We start from the raw sequence: 17,638 nt of genomic DNA, 5'->3' as shown, positions 1-17,638 counted from the left end.
TGACTCTATGACACTCAGGGAATGGGGTACTGACTCAATATTCTGATCTCCACTGTAACAAACTGTGCAAACAATCGAAGGGTTGGCTGGTAGGTGTTTCTGGTGGACTGGCGTACCTGCAGATATAACCGAGCAGGTTGTAGTTTTCCTGAGGTAACAGCGATATTTGTTTCATCAGCTCCTGTTGCCCCTGTCAAGAAAAAATAACTTAGCATTGATCACGATCAGACCAAGTGATCAAAACATACATTTTATCTCTTTTACATAAACAGCATTGCGAAGTTGCCATTTCTTGATTGAGGCAGAATAATATTTGTGACACCTCGTGTGACTCAGTGTGAACTGGAGAGGGCAATTGTACATGATCGTTTGATCTTAGCATGCCACCCCATACAAAATGTACAAGCACTATTAATTTTTTTGCAAATTTGGATCGCATATAGAATTCATATTTTTCGATGTTAATGGAAAACAGCCAGGTGGAGGATCAGGTACAGGGAGACTAACAACACACCAACTTGTTACTGCTGTCCAACATCTGACTGCATGCAAGGAAGTCTTCATATTGGGACCAGGGAATGACTGGTTCTGGGAGTTCTCGGAAGTACAGCTTGAACAAAGAGGCCACAGTGTGCACATCTGTATCTCTGGAAGACAAGTTTCAACATATTACAATGTAATCTAGAAATAAGGAATTGCAGATGCTGGTTTTTGCAACAACAAAAAAGACACAAAGTGCTGGAGTAACGCAGCGGGTCAGGAAGCATCTCCTGCATTGTTGAGACCCCACAGTTGGGATATAATACCCACAGTTTTGATATAATTTTGTTGCTAAGTGTTTCTTAAAACCTTGAACGTATGTGGCTGGAAAAGCACATCAAATTTCAAATATAGCAAAATCAATTTAATCTGATTGAACATAACCACTCACTTTTCAACTTTATCCCCCCCTGAAGTTCAACTAGTTATTAGTTTGATATTATTTCCATGATTTGTACATTTCAAATCCATACCCCAAGTTACATTCTTGCTCTCCATAGGTTTAGAGTTGTCATTTATGATGAATGAGATATGTTACCTATAGATATATATACATAGACTGGAGCGACTAGGCTTGTATACACGGGAATTTAGAAGGATAAGAGGGGATCTTATCGAAACATATAAGATTATTAAGGGGTTGGACACGTTAGAGGCAGGAAACATGTTCCCAATGTTGGGGGAGTCCAGAACCAGGGGCCACAGTTTAAGAATAAGGGGTAGGCCATTTAGAATGGAGATGAAGAAAAACATTTTCAGTCAGAGAGTTGTAAATCTGTGGAATTCACTGCCTCAGAAGGCAGTGGAGGCCAAGTCTCTGAATGCATTCAAGAGAGAACTAGATAGAGCTCCTAAGGATGGCGGAGTCAGGGGGTATGGGGAGAAGGCAGGAACGGGGGTACTGATTGAGAATGATCAGCCATGATCACATTGAATGGTGGTGCTGGCTCGAAGGGCCGAATGGCCTACTCCTGCACCTATTGTCTATTGTCTATTGTCTATAATTACCTACTTAGTTATTTTGGTCTCCATGGTTTAAGAAATGCATACTTGCATTGGAAGCAAAGGAGGGAAGGTTTCCGAGAACAATTTCTGGGATGAAGGGGTTAATGCATTAAAAGTATTTAGAGGAATTCAAACATGTTGAATTCTGTCGGGCATTGACAAACTAGATGCCGAGAGGATGTTTCTTCTCATAAAGTTGTCTAGAACTAGTGAGTATTTATTCACAAAATGCTGGAGTAACTCAGCAGGTCAGGCAGCATCTCGGGAGAGAAGGAATGGGTGACGTTTCGGGTCGAGACCCTTCTTCAGACTGAAGAAGGGTCTCGACCCGAAACGTCACCCATTCCTTCTCTCCTGAGATGCTGCCTGACCTGCTGAGTTACTCTAGCATTTTGTGAATAAATACCTTCGATTTGTACCAGCATCTGCAGTTATTTTCTTATACTAGAACTAGGGGGCATTGCTTTAGAAATGGAAACACCCATTTAAGGTAAAGATGAGGAGGAATTTCCCTGAGGATCATAATTTTGTTTTGGAAGTCTCCACCACAGAGATCTGCAGAGGCATTCAATATATTCAAGGGAGAGAATGACCGATATTTTGACTACAAGGGAACAATAGGTATGTGGGGATCGCGGGAAAGTGGTTGAGGCCAAGACTGGATTAGCTATGACTGAATAACTGAGTGGTTTGGAAGGTTATTCAGCTGACAAAAGTCCTGAGAAATTGAATTCTGTCATACGCATGCTGTAACGCTGGAGCGCAGTTCGACAGCGTAGATGATGGGGAAACACTTTTTTTCATCTTTTCTTTATTTTTATTTCTGTTGACTTCAATTGACAGGAAAGTGGAGAGGGGTGTGATCTGATGTTGCTAATGCACACCATTTACTGAAAGATTGGGTCCAGTGCCCAATACTGTTCACCAACCAACCACGAGTGTATTGGTTGAACAGTGTGATTATCTGTTAACATAGAACATAGAAAATAGGTGCAGGAGTAGGCCATTCGGCCCTTCGAGCCTGCACTGCCATTCAATATGATCATGGCTGATCATCCAGCTCAGTAACCTGTACCTGCCTTCTCTCCATACCCCCTGATCCCTTTAGCCACAAGGGCCACATCTAACTCCTTCTTAAATATAGCCAATGAACTGGCCTCAACTACCTTCTGTGGCAGAGAATTCCACAGACTCACCACTCTCTGTGTGAAGAAATGTTTTCTCATCTCGGTCCTGAAAGACTTCCCCCTTATCCTTAAGCTGTGACCCCTGGTTCTGGACTTCCCCAACATCGGGAACAATCTTCCCGCATCTAGCCTCTCCAACCCCTTAAGAATTTTATATGTTTCAATAAGATCCCCCCTCAGTCTTCTAAATTCCAGCGAGTATATGCCTAGTCTATCCAATCTTTCTTCATATGAAAGTCCTGACATCCCAGGGATCAATCTGCACGGCTGTGTGGGGGAGGCCGACAGTCCAGGGTCCATCCGCTGCTGGACATGGGGGGGGCAGGGTGTGGTGGAGACGCCCCTCAAAATAAGGAAAGGGATTTCATTGCCAGTGGGCCACATGAGTGGCGAGGGAGCGGGATAAAATTGCAATTTGGGAAAACTGGATCATACATATATATTTCTTTATTTGTCCCACACGGGGGAAATTTGCAGTGTTACAGCGGCAAAGTGGATAGCAAGAGACATTCATTATAAATAAAAATAAAGATAAGGATAATTGTATAAGAAAATAACTGCAGATGCTGGTACAAATCGAAGGTATTTATTCACAAAATGCTGGAGTAACTCAGCAGGTCAGGCAGCATCTCAGGAGAGAAGGAAAGGATAATTGTCATCATTTACTGTGGGTTTTTTTTATTGTTACTGTTAACTGGTCTGTTGACTGGTCTGCTGGGAGTAGTGCTGGTTGTGCAGTCTCACAGCAGCGGGAAGGAAGGTCCTCCGATATCTCTCCTTCACACACTTGTATGCGTGTATTGTATGTATGTTCAGCCTCCGAGAATGTCGGATGGAGTTTTTTCACGGTACATGTATGGTATATATTTATTACTTGAATAAAGTCTATTTTGAAGGAAAAAATAATGCACAGAAGGAGACGATTCATCCCCATTTGCCCATGCTGATTGTAAACATATAGGCTAATTTAACCCGACTTCCCATCTCATGGTCTATGGCTTTTTTGAGCATCTCCTATGCTCCTCCAACCAATTTGTCAGTGCATTAATACCCTCAAGGCAAGTTCCATTTATCCTTGACTCTCCCTTTAATCTTCCTATTAAGCACCTTAAAACAATGTGGAATTCTCTACCTCAGAAGGCAGTGGAGGCCAATTCTCTGAATGCATTCAAGACAGAGCTAGATAGAGCTCTTAAGGATAGCGGAGTCAGGGGGTATGGGGAGAAGGCAGGAACGGGGTACTGATTGAGAATGATCAGCCATGATCACATTGAATGGCGGTGCTGGCTCGAAGGGCCGAATGGCCTCCTCCTGCACCTATTGTCTATTGTCTATTGTCTAATACCCTTTAGTGGGTATTGTTCCCATGGAACAAGTTTATCAAACTCATCCTATGTTATCTTCTCATAATTTTATGTACCTCGATTAAATCTCCCAGAATTCACAAAAATATTCTTTCATAAGTCCACAAGTTATAGGAGCAGAATTAGGCCATTTGGCCCCTCACATCTACTCCACCATTCAATCATGGCTGATCTATCTATCTTTCCTTCTCAACACCGTTCTCCTGCCTTCGCCCCGTAACCACTGACACCCGTAGTAATCTAGAATCTATTCATCTCTGCCTTAAAAATAACCATTGACTTGGCCTCCAAAGCCGTCTGTGGCAATGAATTCCACGGGTTCGCCACCCTTAAATAAAACAATCTATCCCCAGCAATGTCCTTGCTAATGTCTTCCATGCCTTGCTGGATATTGTCCCATCTTTTCTGAAATGTGTTGGTGTTATGGGCATAATTTTTTCACAGTCGTGTTTCAGATGCATACCGGTTAAAAGATGGCCTCTCTCCAGCATCGAAAGCATCCCTCAGTTCCTTCACCAAGTTGTCTTGCCCTGGTAAGCGAAAGATTCCTTCCTCCTTGAGCCCTTGTTCCCGCATGAAGTCTGCACATTTCTCCACAATAATGGGCACCAAATGTTGGCCAAACTTTTGCTCGTAACCTATCATGTCTGACAGACGCTGGCCAAAGACACCTGAGGGAATAGAAATTATTGAAGTTGAAACTCGCTCCAGCATCTTAACAGTTCAAAGATCACAGGCTTAGTTAGATTCCACCGCGTTTGCAGAGAGCCGTTGGATCTCAAGGTGGAAGATTTCTGCACATCTCCAACAGGGAAGGTGAGTTTACTGCCACTACTTTTGACTTCTGATGAGAGGAATCCCGAAGGCAATTCCTGGTGTTCCTGAAAAGTTAGTGGTTAGACTGCCAACTGTGCACAAATATCGTCCTCTTTGCAAATTGCGAAGCTACCAGCATGGCAGTAATAGTAATAGTTTCAGCACCTTGAATCAGGCAAAATTTGATGTCGTGTTTAGGTCCATGATCACCCATTTTTCCCCAGGATGGGCATGTCAAGAAAAGTCAAGAGTGTTTTATTGCCATATGTCCCAAAACACAACGATAAATTTCTTACTTGCACAACAGATATGTAGACATGGCACTCTGTAAGTCTAGGGGGCACAGTTTTAAAGTCAGAGGGGGAAAGTTTAAAGGAGAAATACATGTAAGCTTTCTGCTCAGAGTGCCTGGTGCCTGGAATGTGGTGGTGGTGGTGGAAGCGGATATAAAAGTGGATTTCAGGAGGCTTTTAAATAGGTGTAAGGACATTGAGGGAATGGGGGCAAATGCAGGCAGTGGAGTTTCACTTGGCATCATGGTTGGCGAAGGCATAGTGGGCCAAAGAGCCTGTTCCTGTGCTGTACTGTTCTATGTTCTATGTTTATTTAGCTGCAGTCATACCTGTGATAATCTAAAAGCCAAAGGTGCTATGAAATCCTAATGCTTTCACAATAACAAGCGTTTGAATGGATGTGGAACTTAGTTGAAGATCCTTAACTACTTTTGTAGTTACATATTTTCTCGAGCATCTTAATCCCAAGAATCTTAATCTTCTGAATCAGTTGACCGTGAAGAACCTTGTCAAACGCCTTACTAAAGTCAATGTGGACTTCCAACATCCACTGCCCCAGTCTCATCAATCATCTTCAATATGAGCTATGTTGAGTACATTATACCACTCAGCAAGGGGCTGAACAATCAGAGGATAGAGTGAACTATCCCATCTCATCTGTGGAATACACTATTCAACAGTTGCTGGCTAATTCCCCTCCCTTCTACAAACACAACAACCTGTGTTTATGAGGCATCATTTGATGTGGTAAAACAATCCAAACTCTTGCAGGTGTAATTAATAAACTAACCAGGAAAAAAGGGATGTTGAGACAGATAGTCAAAATTCTGTTCAGAGTTAGGTGCGACATTAGAACAAGGCAGAGTGAGGAAGAAAGGTTGCGAGAAGGAATTCCACAATTTAGGATCCAAACTGATGGTTTGACCACCAATCACAGAATGATGACAAATGAGAATGCTCAAGAAGCCAGAATTGGATGAAAACTAAAATCATAACAAATGCGGGCACAAGTTCTGTTTAGACAGTGTCTTTATTGCCAAGGCAAGTATAAAGAAAGCTGAATAAGATCCAGAGAGCATAGAGACACTCCAAAACATAGGTCATGGTCGCGATTTGGAAGAAGCAAATCTTCCAAAGGGATAAGAGAGATTGAGAGAGGTTGGAATTCCAGAGAATGTGATCAGGTGGGTGAAGGGTTTTACAACAAATAGAGTTGGTTGGGTGTTTTGGGAGCAAAGAATAGGAGACTGGAGGTTGATATGGAGGGGAGAATCGCAGTGGAGAGATCTAACGATGAGGTTTTAATTTACCATATACTAATTTAGTACGATGCCCACTTCCTCTGGGTTCAAGCATGAATTCCCTCCTTTATCCTTGAGTCTCCTACCGTCTATCTAGCTACCCTTTTGCTTTTAATGTATGTTTAATATTAGATTTTCCTTAATCCTACTGTCCAAAGGCAATTTGGGGTCCATTTTGGCCCTCCTAATTCTCTGTTTGAGTTATGTCCTGGTTTTTTCATTTTATCATATCATATCATATCATATATATACAGCCGGAAACAGGCCTATTCGGCCCACCAAGTCCGTGCCGCCCAGCGATCCCCGTACATTACACTATCCTACACCCACTAGGGACAATTTTTACATTTACCCAGTCAATTAACCTACATACCTACATACCTGTACGTATTTTCCTACAGGTTCCGTCTGATCTCAGCTTTCCTAAACCTTATATGCAATTTATTTTTATTTTTCACTGTTGATAAGAGTACATCATTCTTTTGAAAGAGTACATCATTCAAAACGATTGAATTACTTTCTGAAAGGTTAAAAAAACAACAAAAGATAAATTAACTAAAAACACCCAAACTCTAAAAATTTTAAACAAAAAAATACAAGTTACCTTTCTAAATTTTAGTTATATTTAGTTATCATTTATTTACTTATAAGTTGTATCTGAATGACAGTGTCAGTGATGCTAACCAACAAAACTACCAGTCCATCGCAGAAACAATTTAGTTCACTTTCAGGGAGCAAATTTCTTGGTGTCCCCGGTTTGGCCAATATATGCCTCCAAATACAGCAACATGGCCAACTCTTTACTGCAGTCCAAAATGGCCGAGAATTGGCAATCTTTTGGCACTCAGTTTCATGGCATCTCATCAGCTCCAGTTCTATAACAATGGTCTATGATGGTAAAAGGAGTCTTCGATAAGGCATTGTTCTTTGTTAGCAAATTATGCGTTACGAAGTTGTTTACGTTCAGTTGAAGCAGCAGACCATGATAAATGCTTGACTCTGCAATCCTAAAAGACGAAAACAAGACCATCAGCAGTTCGTGATTGGTCACCCCTGCCCTGCTCGGTTTTGGTCAATGCACTTGTCTCAAGTCACTTGTCTCAAAAGCAATTGTTTTTGTAATTCATAGGCACAGTCCTTTCAACAGAGTACAGCTATCGTCTTCTTCACATTAGAAGAATGGGTTATTAACAGCACTTGCTCGCAAAACACATACACCGAGAATGACTTTAGGTATTGAAGAATTGTCAAGGCAGAGTAGACTGTGGGCAAAGCTTTGGCAAATGTGATTAGTATAGGTCGAACTTGACAATGTACAGACATGCTGGGTTAAAGGGCCTGTTTCTGTGCTGTTAGACTTGATGACGGTCTTTAGGTATTTGATCAAGGTCTTTAGGTATTTGAAACAATCCTATTAAACAGCCCCCGAGATGTGCAGAAAATCGCTTCCATCACCTATTGTATGAGCTTAGGACAGAATGTGTTGGAAAAGATGATTTCAGCTTTTAAGAGTCGTAGAACAAAGTACTGCAGAGCTGTGCCAGTTGATACAAGGCCTCTTCACGCTGACTATCAGAGGAAACTAGAGCAACAGAGATGGAGGGAGGCAGGGATAGTGTGTGCGTCAGCATGACATGACACTGGAGCAGAATTGGTTCATCCGGCCCATCGGGTCTGCTTCACCATTCTTCAAACATGGCTTGATCACCAAAACGCAGTAAAATATCAGTAGTGATACTCTTCAAAGTATTAAAAGAAAGGTTGCAATTCCGTTTAGTTCAGGTTCACGTCATAGGAGCAGAATGAGTCCATTTGGCCCATTGAGTCTGCTCCACCATTTGATCATGACTAATCTATTTTTCCCCGCTCAACCCAATTTTCCTGCCTTCTCCCCGTAATCGTTGACACCCTTACTAATCAAGACCCTATCAATCTCTGCTTTAAAGATACCCAGTGATTTGTCCTGCACAGCCATCTGTGGCAAATAATTCCACAGATTCACCACCCACTGGCGAAAGCATTTCATCCTCATTTTAAAGTCCTTTTATTCTGAGGCTGTGCCCTATGGTCCTAGACACTCCCACTACTGGAAACATCCTCCCCACATCCACTCTATCTAGGCCTTTCATTATTCGGTAGGTTTCATTGAGATCTCCCCCACATCCTCCGAAACTCTGGCGTGTGCAGCCCAGAGCCATTAAACACCACTCATAAGATAGACACAAAATGCTGGAGTAACCCAAAGTGAAGAAGGGTCTCGACCCGAAACATCACCTCTCCTTCGACAACCCCTCTCCTTCGACAAACACATCAAACATATCACAAAGACAGCCTTCTTCCACCTCAAAAACATTGCCCGTCTCCGTCCATGCCTCTCCTCCACAGCTGCAGAAACCCTCATCCACGCCTTCATCACCTCCCGTCTGGACTACTGCAATAGCCTCCTCTATGGCGCACCCTCAAAAATCATCAGTAAACTTCAATACATTCAAAACTCCGCTGCCCGTCTACTCACCCACACCCCGATCCGTGACCATATCACCCCCGTCCTTTACAAACTCCACTGGCTCCCCATCCCCCAGAGAATCCAGTACAAAATCCTCCTCATGACCTACAAAGCCCTCCATAACCTGGCCCCATCCTACCTGACCGACCTCCTCCACAGGCACACTCCCACCTGCACCCTCCGCTCTGCTGCTGCCAATCTCCTATCCCCCCACATCCGGACCAAACTCAGATCCTGGGGGGACAGGGCTTTCTCCATCGCTGCTCCCACCCTATGGAACTCACTACCTCAAACCGTCAGAGACTCCTCCTCACACCACATTCAAAACATCGCTGAAGTCTCACCTATTCAGTACTGCCTTCAACCACTGAAGGTCACCCCACCCTCTGTCTCCTTTCTCTGTTCGTTTACTTATTTATCTATTTATTCACTTCCCTATGTTCTCTAAATCCCTGTAAAGCATCTTTGAGTATATGAAAAGCGCTATATAAATGTAATGTATTATTATTATTATTATTATTATTCCTCTTCTCCAGAGATGCTGCCTGAGTTACTCCAACATTTTGTGCCTATCTTTGGTGTAAACCAGCATCTGCAGTTCCTTCCAACACAAACGCTTCTCATACGCTAACCCAATCACCCCCGGGGTCAGTCCAGTAGCGGGAGAGTTCAGTATTTTGCAGAAGCTGTACTAATGCTTCCTTCTGCAGTTCTACCTCCGTACCATACCAGACTTCCAGTTTCTTTCCTGGAAATTGAAGGGACATCGGCTTTTGTAAACTGCTGTTTATTGATTGTAAATAATACTCTTCTGAAAATACTTTCTGATAAATTGGATTACTTGGAACTAAGGAGTAAAGCTAGAAAATTCTCAACATTTCATGTGACCATGCCCTAGACTTTGAACAATGGTAACTAAACTGGTTCTTTCAACTTCCAATAGACCACGTCAGGTCAGGCATGTGAGCTGAACGCATTATAAAACTACAGAAGTCTTTTATCAGACGATTAATGAAAACACTCTCCTCGCATATTATGTGGTTGCTATTTAAAGGAAATAGTGGAGGAATTAAGTTTCTATCCTAGTAATCAAGAGGCCTGGCGTGTTATTTTAAACAAAAACAGAAGTTGCCAGAATGACTTACAAGGTCAGGGGTGCACGTTTGGAGAGAGAAACAGAACTGATGTTTCAGGTCAATGATCCTTTATTGGAAATGGGGAAGTGAGAAAACAAATGTGTTTTAAGCTGCAGAAATGGAGAGAGAAGAGGATATAAGGGCGGCACAATGGCACAGTAGTAGAGCTGCTGCCTCACAGCGCTAGAGACCTGGGTTCGATCCTGACTACGGGTGCTGTCTGTATGGAGTTTGCACGTTCTCCTTGTGACTGTGTGGGCTTTCTCCCATGGCTGCTCCGGTTTCCTCCCACATTCCAAAGACATGCAGATTTGTAAGTTAATTGGCTTCTGTAAATTGTTCCTAGTGTGTCGGATAGAACCTATGTATGGGTGATTGCTGGTCGACGCAGACTCGGTGGGCCGAAGGTTCTGTTTCTGCGCTGCATCTCTAAACAAAGCCAGACTAATGCTGTGATGGAGGGTGTCTAGGGTAATCCAGCTGACACGAGGGCAGTTAGAGCAAGGGGACTAAATAAAGAACATGCTGGGACTGTGTGATACAAAAAAACAATCGCTGGAAATCTGAAATGGAAGATAATGCTGAAATAACTAGCTGATCAGGTAGCATATTTGGTGAGAGAAAAACGGAATTAATCTTATGGGCAGATGACCTTGCATTGGGACTGGCCAATTCTGCACAAAAACTGGTTATTTGAAATTGGCGTATTCAACACGGAGTCCTATGGCTGCAATGGAAGATGAGGTTCTTCGAGTTTATGTAGAACAGAGCAGGAGGTCAAAGCCACAGAGGATGGAGTAAGGGACGGATGGGGGATAAAAACATTAAGCGAACGGAAGCTCGGGGTTATTCTTGTGGACTGAATGGAGATGTTCTGAAGAGAGTTATCCAACGTGGAAGAGACCCACTGTGACGGCTGGTGAGCTGGGCAGGAGCTGGAGATAACAGCTTGGAAATCTGAATTAAACGTATTACATTAGTCTGGAATAAAAGCATTGGGGTCAGCCCATCAGCCGACTACTGTGGGCTGTATCTGAGATGCTTGTCTAACATGCATCAAAGTGCTTATGGATAGTGATACTTGTACTGAACTGTATACAAAAATGAATTTCACTGCACCTCGGTACACAAAAGTACCATACCCATACCATACCATGTCCAAGTTGACCATTAATGTTTCTATCCATTTTAATTCCTATTATCTGTGCTTGGTCTGGAATTTTTAATGTCATGTCGATTCAAATGTTCATCTGAAGGTATCACAAAATGCTGGAGTAACTCAGTGGGTCAGGCAGCATCTCTGGAGAAAGGAAGCCAATTCCTTCTCTCCAGAGATGCTGCCTGATCCGCTGGGTTACTCCAGCATTTTGTGATACCTTCGATTTGTATCAGCATCTGCAGTTATTTTCCTACACAAAATGTTCATCTGGATTCTTCTTAAATGTTGTAGAGTATCATCACAATCCAGATTCCAAGATGGGATTAAAACGGATGCTTGCCCACTGGTCAGCAGGGATGTTTAGGGCAGAATGGCCTGCTTCCATGCTCTATGTCTCTGGTTCTGATTCCAACCATTCTCTGAGTAAAAATGTTCTCCTTCAAATCCCTCCTACACCTCTGGCTCCTTACTCTAACCAATGCCTTGTGGCTTTGGGCAACTCTGCTGAAGAACAGGGAGTCATAGAGCAGGTCCTTCAGCCCAACTTGCCCAAGCCACTGTCCTCTTTTACAAATAGTGCTTTGGGACCTTTCCACCAGAGAGGACATGAACGCCGTTCGAAGTCCCACCTGAAAGTGAGTACCATTGACATTGTTGCAACTCCCTTACCGGTCAGGCAATATCTGTCTAAATGATTGCATGCACACATAATGACATTCATGTGAATCACTTGCAGGATATTTTTGTCACAACCAGAATCTGTTGGAAACAGCAATTCGGGAAATGTTTGTGTGTATGATGGTACCTCCAGTGGAAAGGCTTCCCATTGTTCTCCGGATTGCTTTCACCCATTCTTCCATTTCACTCTGTGAATTGGCCATCAGCATGTGCGAGTCTTGGACGTTCCCCATCCGATCTCGGTCACCGGAACCTGTTGAAAAGCACCAGACGGCAAAAAGATTCAGGGAAATGTTTAGTTTAGTTTAGTTTAGAGGGACAGCACAGAAACAGGCCCATCGGCCCACCGAGTCCACGCTGAATATCGACCGCCCGTTCGTACTAGCTTATTATCCCACCTTCACGTCCTGTACACGAGGGGCAATTTGCAGAAACCAATTAAACTACAAACACGCACATCTTTGAGATGTGGGAGGAAACCATCTGGGGGAGAATCCACGTGGTCACGGGGAGAACGTGCAAACTGACAGCACTCAAGGTCAGGATCGAACCCCAGGTCTCTGGCGCCAAGGGGCAGTTTCTCCACCAGCTGTGTCACTGTGCCACTCAATGCTAATTCATGCTTATACTTTTTCATGTCTGAACTTTCATGCACCTGATGGTTACACAAAGCCTAGATTAATTTCCAACAACAACAGCAACAGCAACAAACAAAAACAAAAGAAGAGCTCAAAATCTGAAATAAAACCAGAAAATATTAAAACTTTTCAACAAACCTTCAACAAGGTAGAGGCAGAGAGGTTTACTTTAGACTTTTAAACTGCGGATTTTAGACTTTGGAGATACAATGCAGAATCATGTCCTTCGGCCCACCGAGGCAGTATCAACTAACGATCCCCACAGACGAGCACGATCCTACACACTAGGGACAATTTACAATTTACAGAAGCCAAATCAGCCTACAAACTCTATGTGGTCAGACCCTTGTGTCATTTTGTGTAAACCTGCATCTGCAGTTCCTAGTTTCTACCATGGAGACCAAGACATTGCGTGACAGCTGCACGGGGCCCAACATCTGTTTTAAGCAGCTTGTCTGAACATGCCCAAGCCAAAATGGTGTTGTTTATATTTCTTGCATCTTTAAAACAGAGGATTCGGCAACCCACATCAGTCTGAAAAAGGGTCTGGACCCAAAACATCACCCATTCCTTCTCTCCAGAGATGCTGCCTGTCCCACTGAGTTACTCCAACTTTTTGTAACCATCTTCAGTAATTTCCTTGTCATTTATGTCCTAAAAGATGTGAGCACAGGGACTTCTGAAACGTTTGACGGCTCTGAGCCTGGACTCGCTGGAGTTTAGAAGGATGAGGGGGGACCTCATTGAAACTTACCGAATAGTGAAAGGCCTGGATAGAGTGGGGTGGAGAGGATGTTTCCACTAGTGGGAAAGTCCAAGTCTAGGACATACCTTTAGAAGGAGATAAGGAGGAATTTCTATGGTCAGAGGGAGATGACTCTGTGGAATTCATTGCCACATAAAACTGTGGAGACCAAGACATTGGAGGATTGGTGGAGATTGACAGATTCTTGCTAAGTAAGGGTGACAAAGGTTCTGCAGAGAAGGCAGGAGAATGGGGTTGAGAGGAAAAGATAGATCAGCCATGACTGAACGATGGAGTAGTCTCGATGGGCCGAATGGCCTAATTCTGCTCCTGTGACTTATGAACTTATGAACTAAACTGAATTGCAACTTTTCTTTTAATACTTTGAAGAGCATCACCCTTGATATATATTTTTTTGCATTTTGGTGATCAAGATATTATTTTAGGAGTATGTGTAGGAAAATAACTGCAGATGCTGGTACAAATCGAAGGTCTCACAAAAAGCTGGAGTAACTCAGCGGGTCAGGCAGCATCTGAGGAGAGGAGGGATGGGTGACGTTTCGGGTCCCGAAACGTCACCCATTTCTCCTCTCCTCAGATGCTGCCTGACCCGCTGAGTTACTCCATCCTTTTGTGAGACCTTCCAGATATTATTTTAGTTTCGGTCACAGGGAGAACGTACAAACACCGTACAGACAACACCCGTAGTCAGGATTGAACCGGGTCTCTGGCACTGTGAGGCAGCAACCCTACCGCTGCGCCACCACCCCTATTTGGTCAGCAGCTGTGATGAACCTGGTCGACATTTGATTAAGGGTGAGAAACCATTCAGTTCACCCCTCAGTGTTAATTCCCGGAATGGCGGGACTGTCGTATGTTGAAAGGCTGGAGCAATTAGGCTTGTGTACACTGGAATTTAGAAGGATGAGGGGGGATCTTATTGAAACGTATAAGATAATTAGGGGATTGGACACATTAGAGGCAGGAAACATGTTCCCAATGCTGGGGGAGTCCAGAACAAGGGGCCACAGTTTAAGAATAAGGGGTAGGCCATTTAGAACGGAAATGAGGAAGAACTTTTTCAGTCAGAGAGTGGTGAAGGTGTGGAATTCTCTGCCTCAGAAGGCAGTGGAGGCCAGTTCGTTGGATGCTTTCAAGAGAGAGCTGGATAGAGCTCTTAAGGATAGCGGAGTGAGGGGGTATGGGGAGAAGGCAGGAACGGGGTACTGATTGAGATTGATTAGCCATGATCGCATTGAATGGCGGTGCTGGCTCGAAGGGCTGAATGGCCTCCTCCTGCACCTATTGTCTATTGTCTATTGTCTATTGTGTTTGAATGATCTGCAGCAATGTGTAGGTGGGGGATCATGGATCACACCGTACATTCTGTGCAAACATTTCCGACAGTCAAAGACCCACGGTTTAGGTGCCTCGAGGCTCAGCTCAAAACTGGTCTCTCAACTTGTAGAGGATGTGGTGTCCATGAGTGAATATGAAATAACGTTAGGTTTCATTCAGCGTAACGTAACAGAACTCTTAAATGCTGCATGCTTTGATGGTGCAAAAGATAGTATTGTTGCAAGTGGGTGTGATCGCTCAAAACCATTTCTCTTAGTCATTAGGAATTCAGATAAAGATTTCCTTACAATAATCCTACATTTTACTATTTTTACATTAGCAGAATGTATCCATTTGTGTGAAGATGAACATTGATTAAAAAAAACAGCTTCATTCGAAAACTCAGTTGCCCCCAATGTTTTTCGCCGTGTCACGCTTTTTTCTTAGTCATCACCTCCCACCACTCTGAGATCTCTATGATTGGACCTTTGGCTGCTAAAATCTTAAGCTCTGGAATTCCTTCCCTAAATGGCACTGTAGTGCATGGATAAAGCTGCAGCCTCACAGTGCCAGAGACCTTGGTCTGATCCTGCCTACGTTGCTCTCTGTATGGAGTTTGTACGATTTCCCCATGACCACGTGGGTTTGTAGTCTAATTTGGCTTCTGTAAATTGTAGGTTGTCCCTAGTGTGTATGATAGTCAGGGCCGTCTTAACGCATGGGCCTGATGGGCACTTGCCCGGGGCCCCACGAGCATAGGGGCCCCATACTGATCTGTGTATGTTAAGTGACTTGCAATGAATAAGTACTACTTTAAAAATGTAGGTTCAATAAGTGCTTTTTTCGCAACATTTTCGGTCCCTAAGTGCTTCTCACAGCGATCTGTAAGTGCTTTTCGCAACAATGTAGCACCCTAAGTCCATCCCTAAGTGCTTTTCGGTAAGTGCTTTTCGCCGGCACGACAGGGGGGGGGGGGGGCTGGTAGGGAAAGGGGGGGTGGGGGAGAGTAACGGTAGGGGCCCCAGTACACTGCTTTGCCCGGGGGCCCATAATGCTGTAAAAACGGCCCTGAGGATAGTGTTAGTATGCCGGGATCACTGGTTGACAAGGACTCAGTGAGCCGGGAGCCTGATCCAGCCCTGTTTTTTCTAAACTAAACGAAACCAGACGTTAACTTTATACCTTTCCAATTTCCGTCCGTTCGCTCTCTGACCACATGGGTTTTCTCTGGGTGCTCCGGTTTTCTCCCACACTCCAAAGACGTACAGGTTTGTAGATTAATTGGCCTTGGTAAAATTGTAAATTGCAACGTAGCATCTCTGGTGAACATGGACAGGTGACTTCTCGAGTCAAGGGACCTGAATCTGGAGAAGAATCCCTACCAACTGAGTTACTCCAGCACCATGTGTGCATTTGTGTAAATCAGCATCTGCAGTTCCTTGTTTCTACTCAGTCATCTCTACCACTGTGCTCCAGGCCCAACAGCTGCAAGGGACCCAAGGAGTCCACCGGGGCCCAGAGACAATGCTGACCTTGGTTGGGGCAGTGAGGGAGAAAGAAAGTGGACAATAATGGGGAGAGAACAAACTTGCATTGCCATCCACTGAAACTCAAGAAATGGGGTTCAGTTAGCTGCTTGTAGCTCTGGATCTGTTTCTGTTTCTGTCTTTAGCATGACTCGCTTTCAAAATTGAATGCTCCCACCCTCATTTTTACAGTTTGCTATCATCTCCCTTCAACAAAAGGAGGGTCCACTGTATTAGTTGGTTAGGAGCAATAGCTGCGTTTGATTGTTCCATCTGTGGTGTAGAGCTCGACAACATGTAGCGTAGACAAAGTCCACTTACAACAAGACTTGAAGCCTCAGATGCAATACTGAGATGTTAACTATGCACCTCCCTCTGATGCAGAAAGAACAATATATTTTTTATCGTCCTTTTTCCATTTCTAAACATTTCCTTTGTTGCAGCATTGTGTGAAACTTTGCTGTAAACATTAAAACATCCAATGTCCTTCTGGCCAGAAACATATGGTCGAGTGCCAAAAACATACATAAAATGCTCATTATTGTCTCCAAGACTGCTAGACTTGTGTCTGTTTCCAATGACCATGGGTTCAATATAGACAGGCAGTATTTTTTTAAACTATTTCCAATGTATCTGCAAACACACAGTCAGGGGGAATAATTTGGTAAATAAGCCAATTTAATATGGGGATCTTATTGAAACATATAAGATAATCAGGGGATTGGACACATTAGAGGCAGGAAACATGTTCCCAATGTTGGGGGAGTCCAGAACAAGGGGCCACAGTTTAAGAATAAGGGGTAGGCCATTTAGAACGGAGATGAGGAAGAACTTTTTCAGTCAGAGAGTGGTGAAGGTGTGGAATTCTCTGCCTCAGAAGGCAGTGGAGGCCAGTTCGTTGGATGCATTCAAGAGAGAGCTGGATAGAGCTCTTAAGGATAGCGGAGTGAGGGGGTATGTGGCGAAGGCAGGAACGGGGTACTGATTGAGAGTGATCAGCCATGATCGCATTGAATGGTGGTGCTGGCTCGAGGGGCTGAATGGCCTACTCCTGCACCTATTGTCTATTGTCTATTGTCTATTGTCTAATATGTTTTACAAATCCGCACTTTGCACTTGTCCCAAATCCCAACGGTAGTCAAAGTAAGCACCTCTGGACCTCATTGCCGAGTATTTAGCGCATAGAATCAGCCTGGTAAACCCATGCCTAAGTTTGTACATGGACATCTCAGCCCTGCAACATTTCCTTCTGTAGAAACAAGGAACTGCAGATGCTGTTTAGTACACAAAAAGACACAAATTGCTGGAGTAACTTAGCGAGTCAGGCAAGATCTTTGGAGAACAATGATAGGTGACTTTGGGGTCGAGACCCTTCATCAGATTCTTTCTTTCTTTCTCCCTTACAA

General features: G+C 43.7%; 1 protein-coding gene across 1 annotated transcript in view; it reads right to left on the bottom strand.

The window, feature by feature from the left end:
- Nucleotides 1-17,638, bottom strand: part of LOC144610165 (rho GTPase-activating protein 25-like) — a 59,649-nt gene that overhangs the window by 20,986 nt on the left and 21,025 nt on the right. Inside the window, exons 4-7 of the mRNA XM_078428714.1 lie at nucleotides 12,113-12,238; nucleotides 4,560-4,767; nucleotides 515-647; nucleotides 117-190 (exon numbers count right to left, since the gene is read on the bottom strand). Of these exons, the coding sequence (XP_078284840.1) occupies nucleotides 117-190; nucleotides 515-647; nucleotides 4,560-4,767; nucleotides 12,113-12,238 (541 nt within the window). The remainder of the gene's footprint in view (nucleotides 1-116; nucleotides 191-514; nucleotides 648-4,559; nucleotides 4,768-12,112; nucleotides 12,239-17,638) is intronic.

The sequence above is a fragment of the Rhinoraja longicauda genome, chromosome 36, assembly GCF_053455715.1.
Source record: "Rhinoraja longicauda isolate Sanriku21f chromosome 36, sRhiLon1.1, whole genome shotgun sequence".
Lineage (NCBI taxonomy): Eukaryota > Metazoa > Chordata > Chondrichthyes > Rajiformes > Arhynchobatidae > Rhinoraja > Rhinoraja longicauda.
The sequence above is the reverse complement of the archived record's forward strand: the minus strand, read 5'-3'. Positions and strand labels throughout refer to the sequence as shown.